The following is a 25445-nucleotide window of genomic DNA, read 5'->3' as shown; positions in this document are numbered from 1 at the left end:
CCCTTGAAATGTCTGCTGCTCTTCATTGTGAATTGGTGTTCTTTACTCCACTGGTTAGCTTAACATGACAACTTCAATCCATACATCTCATATGCTACATCACTATCTAATGAGTTGGAAGTTCTTCATATGATATTAAAAGATGTAACAACATTTTTAGATGACTTAGATTTTTTTTTTTTTTCCCACATTCCTTGAATGAAGGAATAAATTTGATGACTAGAAAACCTAAAAATCATAAATTTGCCCACATCCAATACAGAGAGATTGTACAGACCAGACCTGAGTGGTAGGCTGCGCTTGTCACATGCCTGTGACTTCATGTGCTCCTGAATTTGTACTCACTTCTCCCATTTCCTCGTACAGAGACATGTTATTTATGATCATGATGTCATTTCTTCTGTTTATAGTTTTTGTGATATTGGCATATCTGTAACCAGTTAAGGAATTATTATAACTACTTGCCAAATCTGTGCCCACTCTGCAACCCCCAACCCCATTTTAAGGTATGAAACACACCAGTTATGCCATCATAAGAAAAAAAAAACTTTGTGACCCCAGGTTTTACTCTTTCTTATATTGACATCAGATTTGAGTTTACTGACCATCACTCCTTTTTAATGATTTTAAACATCCCCTTTATGACATGAATGTGACAGCATGATGGTGCGCCATTTAATGCTGTGGTCTCACAGCTTTAGGGCTTTGGGTTCAAATCCCTGTCTCTCTGGAGTTAACACATTCTCCTTGAGGATTTTCTACAGTTTCTTAATAAACGTTTGCAGTTTAGCTTGACTGGCTACTCTGAATGGCCTGCCACGTCCAGGTATGTTTTCCAATGTAGACTCCTTGTTTGAGGTTAGTTTGTGCTTTTTGTCCAAAGCTGCTTGGCATAAGAAAATGGATGGATGGGTGAAATGCATCAGAACATTTTAGTTCAGACTGCTTCATGTACTAAGGAAAGTAAGTTATTTTTTACTAAATTAAATGTGTGTGTATGTATGTCTTGTGATGGACCTTTCTTTGCCCTAGCCCAGACCAGATGACCTTTCAGTATTATAGTTTACTGTAAAGCAAAAGTAAACAATAAGGACATTTTTTTTTTTTGCAGTCATTATCCAAAATGAAACTGAGAACCTCTTTTTGGTGAGAGTGTTTCTCTGACATTTAACCTTTGCTATCGTGGAGAGGTTTATGTGCAGGATTACTTCTGAAAGTAGCTCGCCAGGCCCTATGGAGCAGAGCTGCCACTTCCTCTTTGACAGAAGGCAGTGCCTACATGGAGCACAATGTAAGGAAAATAGCAGTGCTGGATACATGTGATACTTGGACTCAAAGCAGCTATTGTATCCTCAAAGCTAAATTGTTTTTCTTAGGATAAGGGCCTCTAGTCTGGATGGCTCCTTCATATTGTGTTCTCTTTTGGAGTTGTGCTCTTCCCCCACCCCTCCCTAATCTTTGCAGGGTTTGTGGAAAGTATGAGATGTGTTTTATCAGAAAATCTGCTTAAAACTGATTTTGGAAAATGCAGATTAAAAGTACTATTTTCTTTTTCTTTCTTTTTTTTTTTTCTTTTTTAATGCACGTCTCATTCTTTCCCTGTAACACTAGCTGCTTTGTTCTGTGTGGGCTTTGCTCTTTAAAAAATAACCGTGATACAAGCAGGTTTTACTACCTGCTCTATTTGTTGAATGCGGCCTACATTTTGTCAATATAAACGGCAATTTTTTCTTTTTTTTGCATCTGTGAGATTGGAGTGAATGGCTAAGTAGAGGTTTATAGCTCAAGTACACAGATTTTCGCTTGCCTTCTTAATATGTAAATCTGGGTATACGACGTGTTCAGTGTAATTATTTAAAAATCTCCTACCCTCTGTGGACTGTCAGTGCGAGACTAGACATCATTTAATTTACACAATGCCTTTTTTTTGGTAAACACATACAAAAATATTACACGGTACAAGTTAACACAGTGCACAGTTTTTTACACCTAGAAAACCTGAAGGTCTTCAGCTGTATTGTGCCAACACTGACTTGACCAGTCCAGTTTTCCGCAACCTGCTTCCATTATGTATATCATCCTGCTGCCACAGTGAGTAGTACAAATGGCTCAGTGCTCCAGAAAACTAGGCTTGATGTCTGTCCTGTGCCCGTATTTATCAAGCGTCCCAGAAATACTCCTAGGAGTTGCAGTAAACGTCTGACTAGGATAAGAATTTATCCAACCTCAGAGTAGGACATGAGAAGCAGTTATGAAGTGTCCTACTTCCACTCTTAGCAAGGAGTAAGAGGCTAACACTGGCGCCTTGAACAGTCCTGGGTAGCGATTTCCTAATTAGCTGTTAATGAAATCTATTACTTAATTAACTCTTTGAGGGCCGAATATTTTTCCAGAAAACTCAACTTCTGAACTTCTGTAAAGCACACAAAGCAATGGTTTTACACATAAATCATCATAAAATGTCTGTTGCTACGTGCTGTGGCTGCTGTTGGCGCATGTTTGGGATCTCTGGCGGCAGTGGCTGCGCAGGGGTACCTCAATGGCCAGCAGGAATGCACGGTAGGGCAGCGGTAGCAGTCGCAGTGTGACGCAATATGGTTTGAACCTTTTGTCATCATAAGTGGTGGTCCTCCCAGGCAAATGCTGCTGTAGGCGTATAATCTGTACAAATGTGTTCAGCACCACAGTCAACTGGGTACTGATCAGCTGATGCTGGAACCCCACTTTCATTTTCAATATCCATCTCCTGATCACTTGCATCAAATTCCAAGTCCAAAAAGTAAGAGTCCGATTCAACGATAATACGTAAAACGTCCATGGAGTATTTAGTCTCTTGCCAGATGTCGATGCCATTTTAGAGGTTGTTTGCTTTTTGCTACTCACACAGGGAATCGAGGTTAAATCATCAAAGCTACTTAACTTTCCTTCTAGCAAAGAGAGTCGAACTAAAACATAAGGGCGAGTTTTATCACAGCTTACAGCCGATTGCCGTCCTCGACCTATGAATTTCGACAAAAGTCGACATCAGCCCTGAAAGAGTTAAAAGGTTGTCAGTGTTCTCATTTTTTTACATCCGTCATTCTGTCACCATCTAAATGCTTTGTAGACCACAACTAATGAATATTTCTCAAACCTTCATTTTGCATCTTTTAAAAAGTTTTATTGAGACAGATATTGTGTGAAAGACTCGGGTATAAATGAGATCAAAGTTAGCCTGGTCACAGGTTGGTTTGAATTACATCTCATTATTGTTTGACTGCTGTTTTAAAGAAATAATGAAACCATTAAAATGCAAGTCACTTAAAATCAAGACAACAAAGTATGTTTCATCAGCATTAGGGATTCGTTAATAATGGAGAACGTGGCTGGAATAAAAACCTGCAAACGCTGCAGCCGTCCAGGAACTGAGTTTAACACTCCTGATTGTGTGTGTGTTATTGCCTGTTGTCCTCGTGGATTTTCTGATTTCATCTTGCATTCCAAAGATATCTTTTAAATGTCACCTGGTTACTAGAGTAAATGAAATGGCATGTTCCTCTTCTATGTGGTGAGCAGGACAAGAGCTCTTTTGAGTTCAGGCTTTCTATTTGGTTGAAACTGGTTTTTAGTTTTGCTTTCAAGTGATCTTCTGAAAAGTTATGAAAGTGTAGATTTGTTAAGATAACGCTGCAGTTCTACAAATGTGTAACTTTGCTAGGAAAATGCATCAATCTGCATTTTTCCATCCATCACTCCTTGTGTTACTGTTTTTCTTCCTCCAGTTCGACTAAAGCCTGTCCTGACTACACTGTACACAAGGCAGACACCCACCTTAGTTGGGACACTTGGTCATAGCGGTAAATTTAGAGTCATCACTTGATATTGTACATAACTTCTTTGGGATATGGGAAAAAAAGTGGAGTCCATGGAGAAAATCCATGCAGCCGTGGAGAAGGTACCTATCCCACACAGAGAGTGATTGGACTGCGATTTTAACATGCAGGATGGTGGGCTGTCAGGCAGCAGTGCTATACACTGTGTGTTTGTGTTTTCCCCCTGTCAAAAAACTGAAAGGTTTGAGATGACTCTTTGTGTAACTAATTGACAAGCTGAAATAGGCCCTTAGGCATAGTATCTCTTAGCTTTGTTCCTTCCCGACAGTGTGCTTGTTTTGTTCTAGACTTAATAAGATGTTTAGGAATAAGACAACTGTGATTTTAGTGAGTTTACGTCAGCAGTGATTATAACTTTGGTGAATATGAAAGGAACTATAACCTGTCTCTGACATGAATGCTAAACTGTTGTGATTTAAATCTTGCAAAATTAAAATAACTGTGCTTTTGCTATTTTTGTTTTGGAGCACACTATATGATTTGCTGGTAGACGTGTGAAATTGTATTGTTTTATCTCTTATAATTTGAATGGCCAAGGAACAATTAAAACATTTTCACAGAATCCTTAGTGATAGGAGAGGTACATAGTAGTGAATGTTGAGCAACAATTTAATTGTTGTATTTAGCGCCATATCACATTGGTCTGTCTCAAGGTGGTGCACACAGTGTTAAAAGGCATACAGAGCGTGTTATTGTGTTTCTTTGATTCCCTTCTCTGCCTTGTTTATATTTTTGACATATATGTGATTCAGTTTTTGATTTTTCTCAAGCAGAGCCTTCCCTAGTCAGCACCACCACAGTAATGTAATAAGCTACAGTAATAATAATAATAATGCATTGGAGGATCACAGGAATCATGAGAAAGAGGGGTCCTTTCATCGGAGCAACGTTTCAGCCGTGGCATGGCCAAATGGGGAGGCAGCTAGATGGATGAGGTCTCCAGGACTCTAAAAATATCCAAACCTAATTATGTCATATCATCTACTGTTAAACCGTACTTCTAAAATTTTTATTATTATGCTGTCTTAAGGAATTGTTCTGTTCTGTATATTGTATTGACCCCCTACTTTTGACACCCACTGCACGCCCAACCTACCTGGAAAGGGGTCTCTCTTTGAACTGCCTTTCCCGAGGTTTCTTCCATTTTTCCCTACAAGGTTTTTATTGGGAGTTTTTCCTTGTCTTCTCAGAGAGTCAAGGCTGGGGGGCTGTCAAAAGGCAGGGCCTGTTAAAGCCCATTGCGGCACTTCCTGTGTGATTTTGGGCTATACAAAAATAAACTGTATTGTATTGTATTGTATTTTATTTATATAGCGCCTTTCCCATGCTCAAGGCGCTTTACAGAGTTTAAGAAAGAACGACAGGGTATACAGTATATAGCATTTTACTAAACCAGAAAAATAAATAAAGGAGAGTAAGATAGTAAATTCAGAGAAAAGCCTAACAGACAACATAATTGATGGTCTAGAACTCACACACACGGGTTACATGAACATCTTGACATGGAGGTAAACCGAGAGAAGGGTAATAAAGTCAAGTAGAGCTAAAAAACTTCCTGATCAGATGAGTTTTGAGTTGTTTTTTAAAAGAAACCTGATTAATTTCGGTAGGTCATTCCAGAGTCTGGGCACTCACCATACAGCTGAAGTCACCCATGGAGTGTAGATTAGTGTGGGGCACAACAAGATGGCCAGAATCAGAGGACCTTAGTGGGTGGACAGGCACATAGTGCTGGAGAAGGTCACTGATGTAGTTTGGCACAAGGCTGTTTAAGGCTTTGTAGGTTATTAGCAGAATTTTAAATTCGATTCTGTAAGACACAGGGAGCGAGTGAAGTGTGGAGCAGGATGGGTGTGATGTGCTCGCTTCTGCTGGTTCTTGTAAGGACTCTTCCAGCCGAGATTTGATTCAACTGGAGCTGTGATATAAGATTAGAAGGGACACCTGCCAGCAGTGAGTTACAATAATCAATGTGGGATGTGATAAAAGCAGGGACAAGTTTCTCAGCGTTAGAAAAGGAGCGGAATGAGCGAACACGGGATATGTTACGGAGGTGAAAGTAAGAAAGTTTCTTAATGTGATTTATGTGGGCGGAATAAGAAAGGGAGGAATCAAAAATGACGCCAAGATTCTTTGCAGTAGAGACAGGTCTGATGAGATCACCGCCAAGATGGACTGGGAAGGAGCTCATTTTATTAAGTTGCAGTACAAGATAACAAGGCAAAGTATAAAGCTATGAGGATTTTTTTTAAGATGAATGCAACTTAAATTCTTTAATCCAAGAAGATTTAACTCAAAATAATCTGAAAGAATACAAATTGTGAAGTGTTACCAAGTTTGGCTTAATATTTCTCAAAGGGGTGTTAATGGTGGGCCCCCAGAACTTCAAACAAACTAGTAAATTATTTGAGACAGCACCTGAGGGAGGGAGATGGACAAAAAAGAGATGACTCTGGGCTAAACGTGGCCAGTGATTCTGACACTCACTTTCTTTTGGCATGCATACACGGGAAGCCATTGTGGAGTGTGTACCATTCTGCTTTGGCAATGCTTAATATTTATTGTTGGGACGTGTTTGATTGAGCCGATGAACAGGCCTAATCCTTCATTTATTTCAGTTTGTGCATAGTGTTTGTTTATTTCTGTGGATGTCTGATGCAGCGTGTTTATGGATGGAGCGTTTCTATGTCACATGTTTCCTTTTCCTGTGGAAATTGAATGCTAGCCAGCCAGTCAGGCCTTGCAGATCTGTCTGAAGCATTCTCTGTTTAACTTCAGGTAGAACTAGCTATTGTCGGTGGGAACAATGAAATGAGAGACATTGTGCAATGAGAAGCTTTTTTTTGTCTTGTGGTGTGCTTAACTTGTCAGGTTTTTCTTTGAAAATTTTGTTCAAGGGGTAGATGATCAAAGTTGCTTTACTGGTTGCATATTTTTAACACAGTTTTGTATTTGAAAACTTGGCATTATTTTTAACTTTAACTGAGCGTCTTAGTTGCAACACATGATGGTCTACTTTGCTACATACCGCATCAATAAAAGAACTCCCTGTGATGTGTATTTGGCAGTTTGGACAGTCTGTACACCTGATTAAGTTTTAATCCTGATTCTGCTCACATGGCTTAAATACTGTATACAGTATTTGTTACTTCATGAGTAAAGTGCTTTAGGTAATCATGCAAACACTTTATTTATAAAATACAGATTGGATTATTTACACAGTGTGGTGGATTGCCGGCATTTTACTCCGGCCCTCACCCCCTGGCCGCTAGGAGGAGCTCTCCCGAGAGCATATACGGGCCCCGAATTCTAGCAGGGCCTCATGGACTATGTAGTTTTTATACACAGCCCTGCTGGATACCTTGGGGGCCACTGGGAGTCGCTGTCGGGAGGCCAATGGACTCATTTGGGCACCATGACCCGGACGTTCGTCACAGGAAGAGCGACGGGCTTCCGGGGTGAAGAAAAGTACTGTTTACCCTGACCCGGAAGGAATAAGGACTTGTGGAACTGTTGGGCAGAAAGACTTCCGGGTCAGGAGGAATAAAAGGACTGTGGGAGCTCCCAGACGGCGAGCTGAGTTGGGAGGCAGGGTGGCTAAGCGTCTGGGAGTGGAGGATTGGTTTATTTATTATTGTGGTTATTGTGATTTATTGAGTATTGTGGAGAGGAGGGTGCTTTGTGCACTTTATTATTATAATAAATAACTATTTGGACTTTTATCTGGTGTCTGACGTGTGGTCTGAGGGTACAAGGGTGCGAGAAAAACCCTAATCTGTCACAACAGTATGCCGAAATGAGAGAGAAATTTGCAGGTTTAGCCAATGAATGATTGTTCATGATCCCAAGACACATCTTTATGCAGGCAGATTGATGTTCTAAACTGTACAAAACCGGCTTGTAGCTGTGAATTTAGCACTTGTAAAACTAATCAAGTAAAAGTTTTTGTTAAGCAAGCAGTTCAAGTTAGGGTATGAAATAAGCCTTATATCTGGGTATTTATCTGCGAAACTGCTTGTATTCTGTCCTGTGTTGGGCAGTTCATTTATTTCATAAAATCAGCTCATTTCTGAGGAGTGACATGTAGTGTGAAAGATGGACAATATAATAATCCATTGATATCCATTCTTTCTGGCATTTTTCATAGCTGTTACAAAGCAGGCGTCTTGACTTTTAGAGACGTATCCGGTCAATCGAAACACTCTGTATTTTATAGGCTTGATTTTTGAAACAATGGGCTTGGATCCAAAACTGACTAACAGTTTCCTAATTTGTGACTAATACCCACGCTTCCAAGTTCATTTTAAATATATGTAAGCAAACAGCTATTCTTACTAAGCAAGGAATTCACGTGCAGGTGGAAATAGATTGTAACCAGCATCTGCCAATACCATCACCGTCCTAGGGTAAGCATCTCAAATCTTGTTTAAATTTGAGTGGATTTCACAACTTCAGACATTCAGACGTTAGTCATTATATTAATTGATGCTTTTGACACAATCTGATTTACACTGAGATTCAGTGCTGGGGAATGAACTCACTGGCATGGTGGGCTTGTAGGTTGAAACTGATATGGAGCAATGCTGACTGATTCAGGATTATAGTAACTTAGCTGACCCCACAACCATATATGAGAATAAACAGGTTTGGAAAATAAAGATATTTAGCTGATAATCGTATCCAAATAGATTATTTCTCTTATCATTCTGTGTCACGTGATTGCTGCCATAACATTTCCTTGTGGAATATGTAAGTTTCTATCATTTACTATCAACTCTGTATAACTCCCTGTGTGAGTTACTTTATGTGTCAGTGTGGAAATATGGAAATAATTCTTCTTTTTTTTTGGATGGACGAAGACTTACATAGGTAACCTGGTAGGTCAAAGTCCAACACAGTAACCACTAGACCATACGTACATGTTATCAAAATGTAGGCATGTGAGAAACTGACTCTTATAACTTTCATAATCTGCTATGCACATGGAAGGAACTGGGATATTACAAAAGAGGAAGTTGCTGTGATTGATGCTTTAGCCAGTAGCAGACTTTTTAAAAATATTTGTTTTTTTTTTTACCTTCAGATGTACTGTATATCTCAGTTTAGTAGTAGGCTGTTTTTTATATAGTTCCTTTTGTACTTTGAACAAGCAAAGAGCCATGCAAATTACATTACAGTAAATCAAGAGTTGTGTAATGATTAATCTGCAATATAAACAAATACAAATTGTTTCAATAAATTACTTCAATATTTTTGATGCAATACAAGATTCTAACCTTCGCTAGCATTTTTCAATTTATTTCTTTGCTTTATTGAATTAGCCAAAATAATATGCGGAACAATGAAGTTTATTTTGAATGTTTTGAAGTGGATTGGTTTGTACGCTTGCTGCTAATAACGATTCACTCAAATATTAGGACTGGATGGCACAGTGTTGCAGAGAGTATTATTTTGGACTCAAGAGCCTGGCTTTACTTCAGGCTGGGCTGCTCCCTGTGTAGTCTGCTTGTTCTCCCCATCTTTGTCTACTTTTTCCAAGTGGGTCCAAGTTTCCCCCTGTAGTTCAATGAGGGGCAGTCAGACAAATCAGCAGCTGTAAAGTGGCCAAGAGTTAAGAGTGTCCAGTCAGGGCTGCTTCTCCTACAGAGACTTGCCAAGCAGCACATTACCCTCTGTGAGGTGCAGTTTTATGGAGTATTAAAGGTCAGAAAAAAAGATTGATTAATACATTTTAAAGGTTAGTACATTTACCAAACTATACTTGTAGAATGGACATGTTGTATAGTGCTTGTGTTCTTGAAAGCAGTCTTTCCAAATGAACGATTCCTACTTTTCGAACTGCTCTTGTCATGATTCTGTGGTTTTGAACACTGCCGAATGCATTTCTGTGCATATTTTGTACTTTTATTTTTTTACAATAATTATAAATTTGTCCATCCATCCATTTTCTAACCCGCTGAATCCGAATACAGGGTCACGGGGGTCTGCTGGAGCCAATCCCAGCCAACACAGGGCACAAGGCAGGAACCAATTCAGGGCAGGGTGCCAACCCACCGCAGGACACACACAAACACACCCACACACCAGGGCCAATTTAGAATCGCCAATCCACCTAACCTGCATGTCTTTGGATTGTGGGAGGAAACCGGAGCGCCCGGAGGAAACCCACGCAGACATGGGGAGAACATGCAAACTCCACGCAGGGAGGACCCGGGAAGCGAACCCGGGTCTCCTAACTGCGAGGCAGCAGCGCTACCACTGTGCCACCGTGCTGCCCCATTATAACTTTGTTTACGGTGTTATTGCCCTGTGATTTTTGTTTTATTGGTCCTCATTGAATTTCCCCTTGGGATTAATAAAGTATCTATCTATCTATCTATCTATCTATCTATCTATCTATCTATCTATTGTCTAGATGTCGCTAAGAGGTTTTGATGGATAATCTCACTGACTGTTTGCTGTTTAAGATGGCAGACTGCTATTCAAATCATCCAAGATTCTTTATTTCAAAAAAACAGTGTAAGCAATGATGTAGTGAGTCAGGATTTTTTTGCATTTGCATTGTTTTCATCTTCTTCTGGGATGTGTACTGCGCTCCTCTTTTAATTTGGCTTCTTTGATCTTTTTGGTTTTGACCTTGGTCCGGTTTAACTTTGATTTTTTTTTTCTTCTTATCTCCTGGTTCTTGTGAAACTCATTTTTCATTTGCGTCCCTTGTGTTATGGTGTCAGACGAGCTTTATTTTTATCATGTTTGTGCCAGATTATTTTCAATGCAGTTATTAGCTGCATTTGGTTATTTTTTATTTTTGGTAATCCAACGATTACAGAAAAAAAAGGCTAACAAATAAACAGAGAGTAACATTTTAGGTCACTATTTGTTTTTTTGTTTTTTTTAGCATTATTGGTGACATCATCTCAACAACATTTTTGCGATGTTTGTTTCTCACAGGTGGATTCTTTTTATGTTCAATATTGTTTTTAACTATGGAGCCCTTTGCCAGCCTTGTGTTTGCCAGCATTGCAACACGAGACATCAACACATAGTTCTTATTTAATGTGACAGAATACTTATTCGAACATCCTATCTTTGGAGCTCTTTATTTGGAAAACAAATCTTTAGTTGTGTAGTGAGGGGTAAACCAAAGCAAAGTAGTGTTAGGATTCTTGGTAAGAAACTGAATTTTAAACAATGATTTGGCTTTAGTGACTTTGGTTTGCCAATTAGTTTATTCCAAGGCCATCAAGCAATTAAAATTTTGAATCACTGTCAGTTGAAAAATGTCACTCGGTTATTCTCGATTAGCTGTGTGTTTAACCAAATAATTCAGGAAAGTCCAGTAGCCCCCTGTGAATATTACAGCTGAACAAAACAGAGGGAGACTCTGATGTTGCATGTTTTACCCACCACAACAGAAAGCGATTTTAAGTTGCTGTACTGTAAATTCTTTGCAAATTGTGTACACACGTCTTAAACAACTATTGTCATACACTGATCATTTCTGTATTATCTCTATCTATTATTTATTATATTACATATCTATTGACAATGTTTCAGTGCATCAATGTTCATATTGCTAACTACACGTCAATATTGCTGCTACTTCTTTGTCTTGTGTTTGCACAATGTCTTGTCTTGTTTGTGTTTTAGTTTTAAATAAAAATTTTAATTCAATTATTATTTGCACTTCATGTTGTTACACTGTGGATCCTGAGCTGCACAATTTTGTCTGTCTGTATACTTGTATGTGGTTGAGATGACAATAAAGTTCACTTTGACTTTCTGTCAAAGAGCACATTATTAGTTGTCAGAGAAAGGGGTGAGCTCTCAATCCTCTGAAAATGTGCGGGACCATTGTCACTTAGTTGCATAATTTGACATACCTTGCTAGTTGTGTACAATGACATCCTCAGATGATCAAGATCAAAAAATGCCAGTTGTCATGTTTGACATCCCATCTGACTAGAGGTCAGGTAATGTGACATGGGCTTAACTTGGTGCTGACGGGTTGATTCTTTCCTGGCCAGTTAGGCTGTTTATTCCTTTTCAACCCTTTTTTTCCCAAATAAAAATACTTAAAGCAAATGCTAAGTTTCAATTCAAAATTAGTCAGTTTGCATAAAGGAATGCCTCTTTTGTTGATCATGTAATATCACATATGTCATTGCTTGCAGATTTCTCATACAGCTGGAGAAAGTCCATTTTTCTGACTGCCAGGGGATTTTAGGGGATTTTGAGATGTTAGGCTGGTTTGTGAACCGTCTGGCAAGCCTGAACTAACTGCAGTAACAGCAAGAGATGTTTCTATCAGCCCAGCTATTTTTTGTCACTGATATAACAAAGGTGTATAAATATTGTAATGTACAGGTTAAATATGGCAAATGAGCCTGTTACTATGTAGCCTAAATAGAAAGTCACTGTTCTGCAAGTTTAAACTAAAAGATTTCTTTTTATTTCTATCTAAAGTCATTTGAGGTTCAAGTCATTATTCTAAATCATTTCCCATAGTAACCTGCTCTTGTAGCAGGGGTATCTGGGTTTATGAGCAAATGCAGACACAGCCACACGATGAGGTAGGAGTTCTTGGTTGCATTTTGCAGCTGAGTAAGACGGGTCTGTCGTCGTGCACAGTGGGGTCAGAAATATAGTTGCTGCTGCCACATTCATTTGCCGGAATCCCACTCACTTTTAAGGAGTGCTCGCTCTGAGTTATTCACAGGAATGTGCAGTATTCAGGACAAAACAGCAAATGCTATGGAAAATGGAAAAAAAAAAGACTTCTAAATTGTTTTTAAATCGAGTTCATTTATTAGATATAAAATGCAAATACAAATGAGCTGGTAAATGCCTGTCGCTTGCTTATCATTTTATACAGTATATAATTTAGATTCTGGTAATTAAGACAGATAAAATAAGATTGATTATCATAATAGTCCCTAACATTGTTGAAAGACAGTAATCTAAAATAGAGTTCTAATGAAGAGCCCACAAGGGATTGCCTCACCCAACCAGCCCTACAAAATCGGGAGTGAAATAACTAGTTTTTGTCAGAAATGCCTCAAAACAAATGAGAACAAATGCAATGTGGAAAAACATGTAAATTCCTCCTAAATGCCAATTAAGTTATAAAAATAATTTGAACCAAACCGAGTCTATTTTCTGACATTGGGCAGATGTTCTGACAGTTGAGCAAAATTCCTTGCTGTTCCGTTTTTTCAACATGGTGTCACCGTCTTCACCTGTGACTGTGCAATAAATGACAGAGAGGTGGCATTGTCACAGTGCGACTTCTGGCATGATATGGAAATGGCATAATCTCTTTTAACAGTCAGTCAGTCATTGTCCAGCCCGTTATAAACTAATACAGGGTCACGGGGGGTCTGCTGGAGCCAATCCCAGAAAGCACAGGGCGCAAAGCAGAAACGATTCCCCAGACAGGGCGCCAGCCCACCGCAGGGCACTCGCACACACCCGCACACCAAGCACACACTAGGGACAATTTAGGATCACCAATGCACCTAACCTGCATGTCTGCATGGGAGAACATGCAAACTCCACGCAGGGAGGACCCAGGAAGTGAACCCAGGTCTCCTTACTGAGTGGCAGCAGCGCACCACTGCGCCACCATGCCGCCCCACTTTTAACAATGGAGAAGAAACATTCAAAATTGAGCAATAGCACGTTCAAATGGTTGCTGAACCTTATACTAGGCAGAATGTGCAAAAATGATAAAGTTTGTCCTTTAGTCTAAAATATAATTTTATTTTTACAGTAGGCTGTTTGTATTTTTAAATGTGTTGAGGGTTTCATTATTTCAGCTACTAATTGGATTTTTTTTTCTTTTCAGTTTTGTTGGACTGTTTGTTTGTCTGAACTCTACAATGGACTCTTATAAGTTAGCTGGTGACCCCAGCACTCAGTTGAGACAGGATTACCTGCCATATGAACAGTCCGGAAGACTAACCAATAAACCTGGAAGTTATGGAGTCAGTATTCGGGTGCAGGGAATAGACGGTCACCCTTATGTTGTGCTAAATAACCGAGAGAGGCAACTTCAAACGTTTGAGACAGCTGCTGAAAATGGCTATTCTGATTCATCTAGAGATGTGCACAGAACACTTTCAAGTAAAAGTAATGAGTATGATTCTATGAAAAATACAACAAATGGAGAAGTGCCACATTCAGAGGTCCCTCATTTGGAATACAAGTCCCAAAAACATATGCAATTAAGTGGTTCACAGAATGGCAGTACAGAGTTCAAACAGTCCTCTAGAAAAACGGCCACTTTGCTTAATTTCCAACGACACCCTGAGCTTTTAAAGCCCTATGATCCTGAGAAGAATACTTTAAACTTGGGTGGATTTCCAACAGTTCCTGCACAAGTTTCAGTTACCTCCGATAAAGAAAACAAGGAAAACAAGCAATGGGATACTTTGCCCAAGACTTCTTCCTCACTTAAATTTCACCATAGGCCTTCTGTAGAACCTGAAAACCTTAAACAAAGTAGAAATGGACCAATTACTACTGCACCCTCCATATTCCAATCTGAACCACCTATAAAACTTCACAATTCTGCTAATAATTCAGGTAACTCTTTAAAACTTGTTAGTAGATCTTCTAGTGTTGTGAGCAGTGCCAATTCCAGTTTGGAGCACAAAAAAACAAGACCAGATGTTCTTCCTCTGCGTAGACAAGAGTCAAGTGGACCAGTATTAGACACCTCAAGGTCAAGAAGATCTTCAGCTTCATCTACAACACCAACTTCAATCTGCTCTTCCAACAAATTTGGTCTAGAAGATCAAGATGATGCTCTTGGTGCTGAAAATGTAAATAGGCATGAGAATAGAAGGTATATACCTTTTCTACCAGGGACAGGACGTGACATTGACACTGGATCGATCCCAGCAGTAGATGAATTAATAGATAAATTTGATGGAAAAGATAGCCCACAAAGAAGGGGTCGGTCAGGACGTAGAAATAGGATCAATCCAGAAGATCGCAAGAGGTCTAGAAGTGTTGATAGTGCATTTCCTTTTGGCCTTCGGGGTGAATCTGAATATTTGGATGAGTTTAGCAGAAACCAAGGCAGGTCAACTGAACACTTGCTTCGCCCATCCCAGTTACGGCAACAAAATTCATCCATGAGATCAGACACTGTTACTGATGGAGTGAGAGCCAACAAGCTGTCCTATATGGCCAAATACACTTCCACCACTGCAACTTCTAAAAGCCAAGAAGAACCAAACTACCAAGATCCAATGCGAAAGCTTCAGGATAAAATTGGCGCTGATAAGAGTGCAGCGTACAACGTTAGCAGAAGTGTTTTAAACAGAAATTCTGCTTTACCTTATGGCTTTAAGGGAGCTGAAGAAAAGAGTGTGCGGTCAGTGAAAGTGCTGTCCACAAACACTGCACAACCGTCTACTACTAACAGGAACTTGACCAAGGCTACAGCTTCAGAGCAGGATGTTCAGGTATTTATTACAAATTAAATTATGAGGATAAACTGAAAGTATACAATAAAAATGTGACTGCATTGCTTTGAATATAAACACACCACAGCATTCTACAAATAGTTTGAATTGTTTCCTTATTTTGAAATACAGTATATTAGCCTGTCAGTGATGCTTGGACTTTTTTTTGTTAGTAATATGAATTAAATTACTTTTAGATAAAGTTTGACAGGTACACATGGCAACAATATTTTCTACATTTAGTATTTTTGCCGTATATACCTTACTTGACTTTCTTAACTTTTTCCCCCCAGTATGAAAGGGGAAGTTTGAGTTTTATCACATGCAGCTCATTGTAGTACTTACAAGGGCTCGGTGTCAGTGTCCCAAACCCTTTGAATCTTTGACTTGAATAAAACAGTATTAACCTTATTCTACCTCTGCACTACCTGTTCCACAGAAACCTTTCTTACACCGCTGCATCCTGTATGACTTCAGACTTCCTCATCAGCTGCAGTTTTGGCACATTTTTTTAAATATAGATAGATATTTTATTAATCCCAAGGGGAAATTCACATAATCCAGCAGCAGTATATTGATACAAAAAAACAATATTAAATTAAATAGTAATAAAAGTGCATGTAAAAGCAGACAATAACTTTGAGTAATGTTAGCATTTACTCCCCCGGATGGAATTGAAGAGTCGCATAGTGTCGGGGAGGAACGATCTCCTCAGTCTGTCAGTGGAGCAGGACGGTGACAAAAGTCTGTCTCTGAAGCTTATTCTCTGCCTGGAGATGACACTGTTCAGTGGATGCAGTGGATTCTCCATGATTGACAGGAGTTTTCTTAATGCCCGTCGTTCTGCCACAGATGTTAAACTGTATAACTTTAATACTACAATGGAGCCTGCCTTCTTAACAAGTTTGTCCAGGCGTGAGGCGTCCTTCATCTTTATGCTGCCTCCCCAGCACACCACTGCATAGAAGAGGGCACTTGCCACAACCGTCTGGTAGAACATCTTCAGCATCTTATTGCAGATGTTGAAGGACGCCAACCTTCTAAGAAAGTATAGTTGGCTCTGACCTTTCTTACACAGAGCATCAGTATTGCCAGTCCAGTCCAATTTGTCATCCAGCTGCACTCCCAGGTATTTATAGGTTTGCACCTTCTGCACAGTCGCCTCTGATAATCATGGGGTCCATGAGGGGCCTGGGCCTCCTAAAATCCACCACCAGTTTCTTGGTCTTGCTGGTGTTCAGGTGTAAGTGGTTTGAGTCGCACCATTTAACAAAGTCTTTGATTAGCTTCCTGTACTCCTCCTCCTCCTGCCCACTCCTGATGCAGCCCACAATAGCAGTGTCGTCAGTGAACTTTTGCACGTGGCAGGACTCCGAGTCGTATTGGAAGTCTGATGTATATTGGCTGAACAGGACCGGAGAAAGTACAGTCCCCTGCGGCGCTCCTGTGTTGCTGACCACAATGTCAGACCTGCAGTTCCCAAGACGCAAATATTTCAGTAGTACAAACTATTACTTCATTTTGTTTTGTTTACAGAATGAATTGTAGGTGATGGCAAAACATCTATTTGTGAGCAATACACGATTATGTGAAGGTGATGAGCCTGTTGTATTGCACTTTGATGATCTTCTTATTTGCTATCTTAATGAGCAACAGTAAAAATTTTGATTTGTCTTTCCCATCATAAATATGAACGAAAATGGCTGAAGCAGATCAGGTCATCCTCTGTTGGCTAGAAATGTTTTTTAAGATGGCAAAAATGCTTTTCAGGAAGGTATTGCCATCCATTGTTATTAGCAAAATAAATTAATGACATTGTTATGTATTCAAAGTTAGCGCAAACCCCACAATATTTTGAAAAGCTGTCCTTATCCTAAAGTGATAACCAGGAAAGAAGAGCATGTGATGTTTAGTGCATAATCTTCTCACTTCATCTTGTATTCTGATAGCAAAGTGTCATAACAAGTACTGCTACTAAAATATTTCCTGTTATCACCACTGAAACCTATTGTGACAGAGACATTTGTAAAATTGGAAAAGAAAGGAGTCATAAGTAGTGAAAAGTTCAGACACAGGAGTTGGAGTCATTGGTAGGTAGAGTAAGGATGCGCTAAAATTTACTGTAATGCTGCATTCCATTTGAAGTGAGAAGTTGGAATTTATGAGTCGCCAGTCAGAAACGCGCACTTAAGTTGGATTTTGAACTCAGAAACTCAGTAATGGTCTGTCAAGCCCAATTTATCTGACTTCAGATCATGACGTTAATCCAAAATGGCGACTTACGAAGCAAACGTTAGTGAAAGCTGTAGGATTATACTGTTTGTTAGCATTTTTGTCTGTTTGTGTTTCATTAAATCAGTCGTACACACAGTACTGCCCCACTTCTATCTGTGGACATGTTGTATGATGTTTCAATATGCAAAACACAACATGTTGCATTGTTATCAACTGCTGCTTATTCTGATGGAGCAAGCCTAGACGCATTCATATTGATTTTCCGAATGTTTAACTAGAACACGGTCAACTCGGGTGTGATGTCATTCCCAGCTCCGACATATGACTTTCGAGGTAAATGGAATGCAGCCTAACACCTTTTATGTGGATTTGTGCATGAATGTGTTCTGCAGTAGACTTTTACAGGATAACTTTGGCAAGGAGAGATTACATACCAATGCTCCAGCTGTAGAAATAAGGAAACAAATGTGTTATTTAGTATACTACTTTGGGCTTGTAAATAAATATAAACACACGCTAATGCCAAGCCTCCCAGCCACTGACTGCATCTGTCTATTCCCCACTATGTTGACGTGTGTTGAAACAGTCCATTATCTGGTGTGTGGTTGTGTATGTGAGATGTTTATTGTATACTATTTTGATTGTGTTCTAGTGGTAATTTTCAATTTTCATTTTTTCCAATGCACATAGGCATGTCCAGATCTTTTAAAAGGTCAGCAAGACCTCGCACAGCAGACAAATGAGGAGACTGCAAAACAGATCCTATTTAATTACCTCAAAGATGGGTTAGTATGACAGTAAAAATAAGAATCAACATTTGCTCCAGTGTGGTTTACTAGGTGATCATGAGTTAATATGGATATTTTGAAATTATTATTAAAAACTGAAACTTTTGGGGATATGTGTGGATGTTATGTAGAGTTTGTATGGAGCAAGATGCCTTATTGCATATTTTGTAAAGGATATTAGCTTGGTGTAGATATTCTAACCAGTAGGTGTTAAGCTGTCTTAACCCTTGTAAAGGGCAATAGGCATTAAGTGTATCTTGAATTAACTGTTAGCCTGAGATACGTATTGTAAGACTGTTAACATATTTTTATGTAAATTAACAAAGACAAGCATCATGACATGAGTTTTAATCGAGACGATCAATATACAAAATATTTTAATAGGCTTCACAGAGTACAGAAATGATTTGGTGCTCATTTGGTGCACAATGGGTTTTAAAGCTATTTGTTTTTTTATGTTTCTAATGAAGCTGTGATTACTCTAATAAGCAGAGCCAGAAAAGTAAAATCCCTAAAATATGATCTGATTGTAATAAGTTGTATCTATGAAGAAATACAGCTGATCACTTAATATTTCAACGTCTCATTTATTTATCATGCCAGATTCAAAGGAATATTACACCCAAAAATAGTATATTTTTTTAGCCCTGCGGTGGGCTGGCGCCCTGCCCAGGGTTTGTTTCCTGCCTTGCGCCCTGTGTTGGCTGGGATTGGCTCCAGCAGACCCCTGTGACCTTGTAGTTAGGATATAGCAGGTTGGATGTTACTTTTTTAAAATTATGTTTTCATGCATAATGGAGATAACAAAGTTTCTAATATAATAGGTATCTATGGAGGCCAATGCTGGACAACAGCAAGCGGTACCAAAAAGTACATGAAAACATCTTATGCTTCTTGTGTCGCATAATCCACATCAAGTCATCTAGTCATATGCTGAAAGTCCTAAGCACATGTGTTTTACTAAGTTATTGTTAAATAAACAACTTCTGGAAAACCCACTCTTGTGAATGTAAATAGATTGTACTCAGATGACCCCCAAGTATTTGAAAGGAAGACCCACCTCTCAGCTGCATTTATTGGTCAGGAGTCTAGCCTGATAACAGCATATTCATTGGTTAACATTGTGCTTTACATGACATCATCAAAAACATTTCACAGAGTGCTGCTAACAAATTTCAAGGTACTCCGTTTGTGTCTCACAGCTATTAATATAAATGTAGTGATGGCTGACGGGTCTACAGTTCAAATGTTCATTCATGCATAAGCGTGTTCCATTTTCTTTAATGAGAGTATTTTCTGGAGGTGGTTTATTTCACCATATTTAAATAAGAATACAGATGTTTTGGACATTGTTAGCATATGCCTGGATGATTTGAGATGTGAATTATGCACATGAATAATATGTGCATTTTTTCATTAACTCTTTTTACATTATTTGCTGTCAACCAGCACTGGTCACCATAGATGCCCATTACATGTTATCGCAGTTCTTCATGAACGCATAAGATTAACAATTTTTCTTCGTCATTACTACAAACTACATGGGATAAGTAAAGTATAAAAAATATAATGCTTGGGTGGAGTGCTCCTTGAAATTGTTCCATTCTCCTGCTTAAGTTCATACTCTTATACCTCCCTACATACTTTAAATAACATTTCTTGCACACATGATGCTGTCACCTACTGGGTGGCCATAAATATTTAGGCAGGAGAAGTGTCCTTAATAAAGTGGGCACATAGTGTCAAAGTAAAAGCTGTAGTTGCTTGTTTTTGATGGTGAAATTAGGTTTATTGTCAGTCAGTCAGGATATAGCAGGTTGGACAAAGACTGACTAACACACAGGGTCATGGGGGTCTGCTGGAGCCAATCCCAGCCAGCACAGGGCACCAGGCAGGAACAAACCCTGGGCAGGGCGCCAGCACACCGCAGGGCACACACACCCACACACTAGGGACAATTTAGGATCGCCAATGCACCTAACCTGCATGTCTTTAGACTGTGGGAGGAAACCGGAGCACCCGGAGGAAACCCACGAAAACACGGGAAGAACATGCAAAATTCACATAGGGAGGACCCGGGAAGTGAACCCAGGTCTCCTTATTGTGAGGCAGAAGCGCTAATTTTAGACACTATATTTAACCTTTGTGTTTGTGTGTATAAATTTTGCTTACAGTAATGAATAATTAAACGTGTCTTTTTAAAATGTTACAGATAGTTATGCAGTAAATTTAAAATATTCTTTCAGTAAAGAGAACCGTGTTCTGCTGTTCTACTATTATGACAAAAGTGAGTGGAGACGTGACAGCGAAGCGCGCCTGTGTTTTGTGTGAAGCTGTAATATGATATACTAAATGATGTCTGGAAGTCTTGTAAATTGCAAAAGCATTATGCCCTCTGTCATTATTTAACTTGTGGTTATTGGAGTAAATAGCATTTTTGGCAGCTAATAGTCTTATACTAAATCCAAACACAAATATATTTGTCTGATCTGCCTGAACGTGGCAATCAGCAAATATTGTCTGAAAGATAATTTACATTATATTATAATTATAGTTTTTAGGTGTGTTGTGAGCCAAGTGTTGTAAAGAGGCCTATTTCAAATAAAACTGTGCTTCACTTACAGACTTTTTTTTACTTGATGTAACATATTATTCTGTTTGACTATTTGTACACACATACAAGTACAGATATTTCTTTGTTAATGGTATACCACTCGTTAGCTTAATAATGTGAAAATCGATGAGATACTCAAGCCTGAAATTGACTAATAAAACTAGCAGCTGTTGGACTCGTCATTGAGTGGGAGCTGTGAGGTAGACATGATGAACTATAACTTTGAGGTTTTGAATGATGCATTATTTTTTTTTCTCATTCCTGTGAAGACTTCCACTTGAACCCTTAAAAATGAACAATACAGATGATACTCTGTTAATTATTACTTTTCATTTTAGGAGTAATGATAATGACGATGCTACCAAGAAGAAAGTGAACTTGGTTTTTGAGAAAATCCAGACCTTAAAATCCAGAGCTGCTGGAAGCATGCAAACTGACAACAAAGTAAAGAAGTATTCTTGTTTATAATTGGGCTGAAATTAATTTGATAAAGTAGTGGAGGTTTCTTATAATCAAACAAAAAATGTATGATGGAGCTGATAATGCATGTTGTGAGTGACTAGGGAAAACAATTTTTTTTTTTTTTTTTTGCCAATTTATTCAGTTTTGGTACAAATTGCTAAATCAGTATAGTAGTCTGATCAAGTTCGAGAATAGATACGGAGGCATCTATAAAGAGAAACTCCAGGAATCAAAGAGAACAGTTCAAGATGACCATTGGTCTGGCACTAAATCTGTATCATTGCTCATAATTGTGATTTTGATGTAGTATTAGGTTGTACAGTATTTCAAATAAAATATAAGTTATACAACTAATAACATTAAGGATTATAAATGTGTCTGTGCATTCAACATGCAATATTTGCAAGAAACAAATTATGTCATTATAAGTCATAATCACGATCTCTGTCCTCGGCCCATGTCTGTCTGTAGCCAGCATTTTATATTGAGTTAAACCAGGCAGAATTTTGTTATACTCTGTTAGATATGGAACAGTGAGAAAGCCTTGGCTTCTACATTCAGTACAGATCTGCTGTAAGGATAGTTAAGTTTAGAATTAGAGGGAAAAAAGCAAAATTATAACTTTGTAAGAAAAGTACAGTAGTACTGTAGACTTAAGAATGGAGACATTGTGAAAAGCATAATTTGCACCGCTGCCCATTAACCTTCCAGATGACTTACAAGAAGCATTATTCATGTCCACTTTATGTAAAGGTCATAGTTTGTTCCTTTTTATTGACAGACTGTAGATTCCCCATCAGAGATGAAGGCACTGCAAGAGCAGAAGAGTGAGCTTGAGAAGACTGTGGTAGAATTGAGAAAAAAACTGGATCAAGAAGCAAAGGTAGGGGAGCTGAATCATCGACTAACAGTTCTGAAATGTCTGTTTGTAATTTATCTTTTAAAATTTTGTTTCTATTCTAATCAGTCTTTGACTAAAATGTTAAATGAAACATTTGCTCTTTAACAGCTTTCCCTTATACCATTAAGTAATGAATGCCTCAGGCATCCACACATGTAACACTCTTCTGTTATCATTTAGAATCACCAGACCACTTTAGAAGCAAAGAAGCGAGAAAATGCAAACAAGAACGATTTACATAAGAGTTTAGAGGAGAGTCTAGAGGAAAGCAACCGCCTCCGAGAACAGCTAGCCAAAACAGAGAAGGACTTGCGGACAACTCTGGAGGAGTAAGTAGTGAGATGTTGCCAAAGTTTGTAATGATGAAAACAGTTTCTTCTTGGCATTGATTGCAAGAAAACTTCCTTAACCTCCCTTGACTTCAGTACTCTGTGTTAGCAGACTTTTATCAAATATACCTGAGTCCTAGGGTCTCCAGGCAAGAGTAATGTGCACTCTGTTCTTGTAATTATTAGACTTTCCTCTGCCCAAATGATATGATGCAGGGACAAAATAAAATGTATTATCTGACTGGGACAAACTTCAGCACCAGCATTTTGCCTAGGGTCACAATGTTAAAGTGGGACAATTACTACCCCAGTGCAGCTCCAGGATTTTAATATTGTTTTTATGAAGCATTTTGTAGATTTTCTTTTTTTTATAGGCTGCATTGCTGTTGGTTGAAATCACACATGTGGAAAAAGTAGAACAGTTTGATGATTTCCTTTTTCGTTAGAAGTGGTTTTTTTTTATGTTTTCTGTGCAACTTACCAGGTTTTGAATGCCAGTCTATGAAACTTGACACTTTATAATGAAAATAAATGTTTAAATATCTTAACCCAGCTAACACTAGTTCTACCAAAGATAAACTGGTGGCAACAAGTTCAGACAGCATTTGTGCTAGTCAGGTCAGTACTCAAATTAATAAAGAGCAAGTCCCATGTCAAAAAAAAAAGTAGTTTATAAATCCAGCAAGCAAGCAGAACAGTTTGTCTAAGTGAAATGAATTCAGTTTTAGATGCTATATTGTCATTGGCTCAGAGAGAGTATAAAGTTTTACACATTTGGCCTCTCCGAGTTTTATATTTATATTCCCCTTTTGCAGGGTTAAACCTAACCAATTAAAATTAAGAGGCCCTAACAGAGAATAGGCAATTAAAAATACAATATCTGTCAGCACAACAATATGCATCAGATTACTTTTATATAAGCACTCCTTTTCCTATCTTTTATTTTGCATGCTTGCCTAATGAAATTAATTCTAGAGTAACAGAGTATTTTGAAAATAACAAGATTAAATAAAACAGTGACTTTACAAGAATTCCTAAAACCTTATAGGGCTCTTTCGTTCATTGCTTGCCATTTCCTGTTTCTCATTACCCTTTGGTTATACTGATGGTTGCACAACACCGTTTATATGAAAATTGTTACTAAAGTTCTATAACTTGATTACCATTAGTATTTTAAACAGCTGAAACACAAGGGGAATATAAAGCTTATTTTCTGCCCTTTGTCAAACTAACTACTAACAAATGTATTTAAGAACAAGAACTGAGAGTTCTGCAGTTATCAGCTGTTCTTATGAAATATTTTGCTTGATTTTTTTTTTATGATACTTTGACTAAACATATGCCATTTTCATTAATTAATTTACTGTATCTGCTGAATTCAGTGCTGGAGTTTTGGGTGGGGAGGAACCCAGAAGAATTTGGCACAAAGCGGGAGAAATCCTTTGATGGAGCACCAGCCCATCAGAGGGCACGTACTGTGCCCACATTCCTAACAGCTGCCACTTTAGTTAACCTGAACAAATCTGTGATTGTACCGCTGTGCTTCTCTTGCCTGTTGTTTAAAATATTTTAAAACATCTCTGATGAATAATTTAATAATATGAAGATATACCCAGTATTTTTTTAAAATATACAAGTACTGTAACTGCATTTTATTTAGACTGTTCCAGGTGAAGATGGAAAGAGAGCAGTGCCAGACAGAAGTTCGAGACCTTCAGGATCAGCTGTCAGAAATGCATGATGAGCTGGATGCTTCAAAACAAGCCAGATCTGACACTGAAGAAAAACAGGTTCTTATGAAGGTGAAGTTTCCTTGTAATAGTTGGCTTTGTCTAGTCTTCTGCAGGTCGCTGTTTAAAGTCAAAACATGTTTCAGGGAGTTGTAAAATGTAATTTTTCTAATGTTATGGGCTGTGAGGGTGCAGGAAGGGGTGAGCGTTATTTGCAATTTTGAAAGAAGGTTGTTAGTGCTGCTGTCAGAAACGTGCAGAGACATGAGTCAAGGCACAGCCTTTGAGCGCTTTGCATGTTCTCAGTGTGTTTATGTGCTGTGGCAAAATGCATAATGACAACTGTCTTTAACTTTTGCAGTTTCCCAATCTGGTCTGTCTATGGTGCAAATGATTTGTGGAATATTGCTGTTAGTGCATTGTGATTTAGTGCCCATCAATATTAACATTGGGATCTATAAATTTTATAATAGCTGTAATTGAAAAATCACTGAAAAAATATACCAAAGACTTTTCTAGCTGCTTGCAGTTTGTAAAGGAAGCCTCACCTTCCAGGGAGTGTATTGTCATGGTTAATGTCTGACAGGTCTGTGGATATTCATTCATTATCATGAGTCCTGCTTAGCCATCAGAGTTGGCCAATTTGACCTTTAGTTTATACTGTATAATGTTTAAGTACACTTATTATACTATCTTATTACCTTTTTGTAAGTCGTCTTTATTAACCTCTGCAACTTTGTTCAGGACTGAGCAGGTTAGAAAATGACACGTTGCTGCTTAATATTAAGTTTTTGCCTACTTAATATCTTGACTATTGTGATATTTTTAAATGTATGCAAGTGTCTGTCTAAATTACAGTCAGTTTGCGTGTATTTTTTGTTTAAAGATCTTAGCTATACACTAGCTGCCCGCCATGCCTTTTTTTCGCAGAATACAGGGTCTCCCAATAGACTATGGACAAGTAATTCAGGAAGAACTGACATTCAATTTAAATGGTAACAACTAGATTATTGAAAACTAGTGTTGAATTCATCTCTACT

General features: G+C 38.4%; 1 protein-coding gene across 2 annotated transcripts in view; it reads left to right on the top strand.

Annotated features, from left to right (window-relative positions):
- cgnl1 (cingulin-like 1) overlaps positions 1-25445 on the top strand; it is a 107006-nt gene that overhangs the window by 12734 nt on the left and 68827 nt on the right. For both annotated transcript variants that reach the window (XM_039770240.1, XM_039770239.1), the window contains 6 exons: positions 13720-15346; positions 18272-18366; positions 21322-21427; positions 22227-22328; positions 22527-22675; positions 24336-24477. In XM_039770240.1, coding sequence (XP_039626174.1) covers positions 13754-15346; positions 18272-18366; positions 21322-21427; positions 22227-22328; positions 22527-22675; positions 24336-24477 — 2187 coding nt within the window. In that variant the 5' untranslated portion in view covers positions 13720-13753. The remainder of the gene's footprint in view (positions 1-13719; positions 15347-18271; positions 18367-21321; positions 21428-22226; positions 22329-22526; positions 22676-24335; positions 24478-25445) is intronic.

This window comes from Polypterus senegalus, chromosome 12, assembly GCF_016835505.1.
Source record: "Polypterus senegalus isolate Bchr_013 chromosome 12, ASM1683550v1, whole genome shotgun sequence".
NCBI lineage: Eukaryota > Metazoa > Chordata > Cladistia > Polypteriformes > Polypteridae > Polypterus > Polypterus senegalus.
Note: the sequence above shows the minus strand (reverse complement) of the source record. Positions and strands in the feature narration are given on the sequence as shown.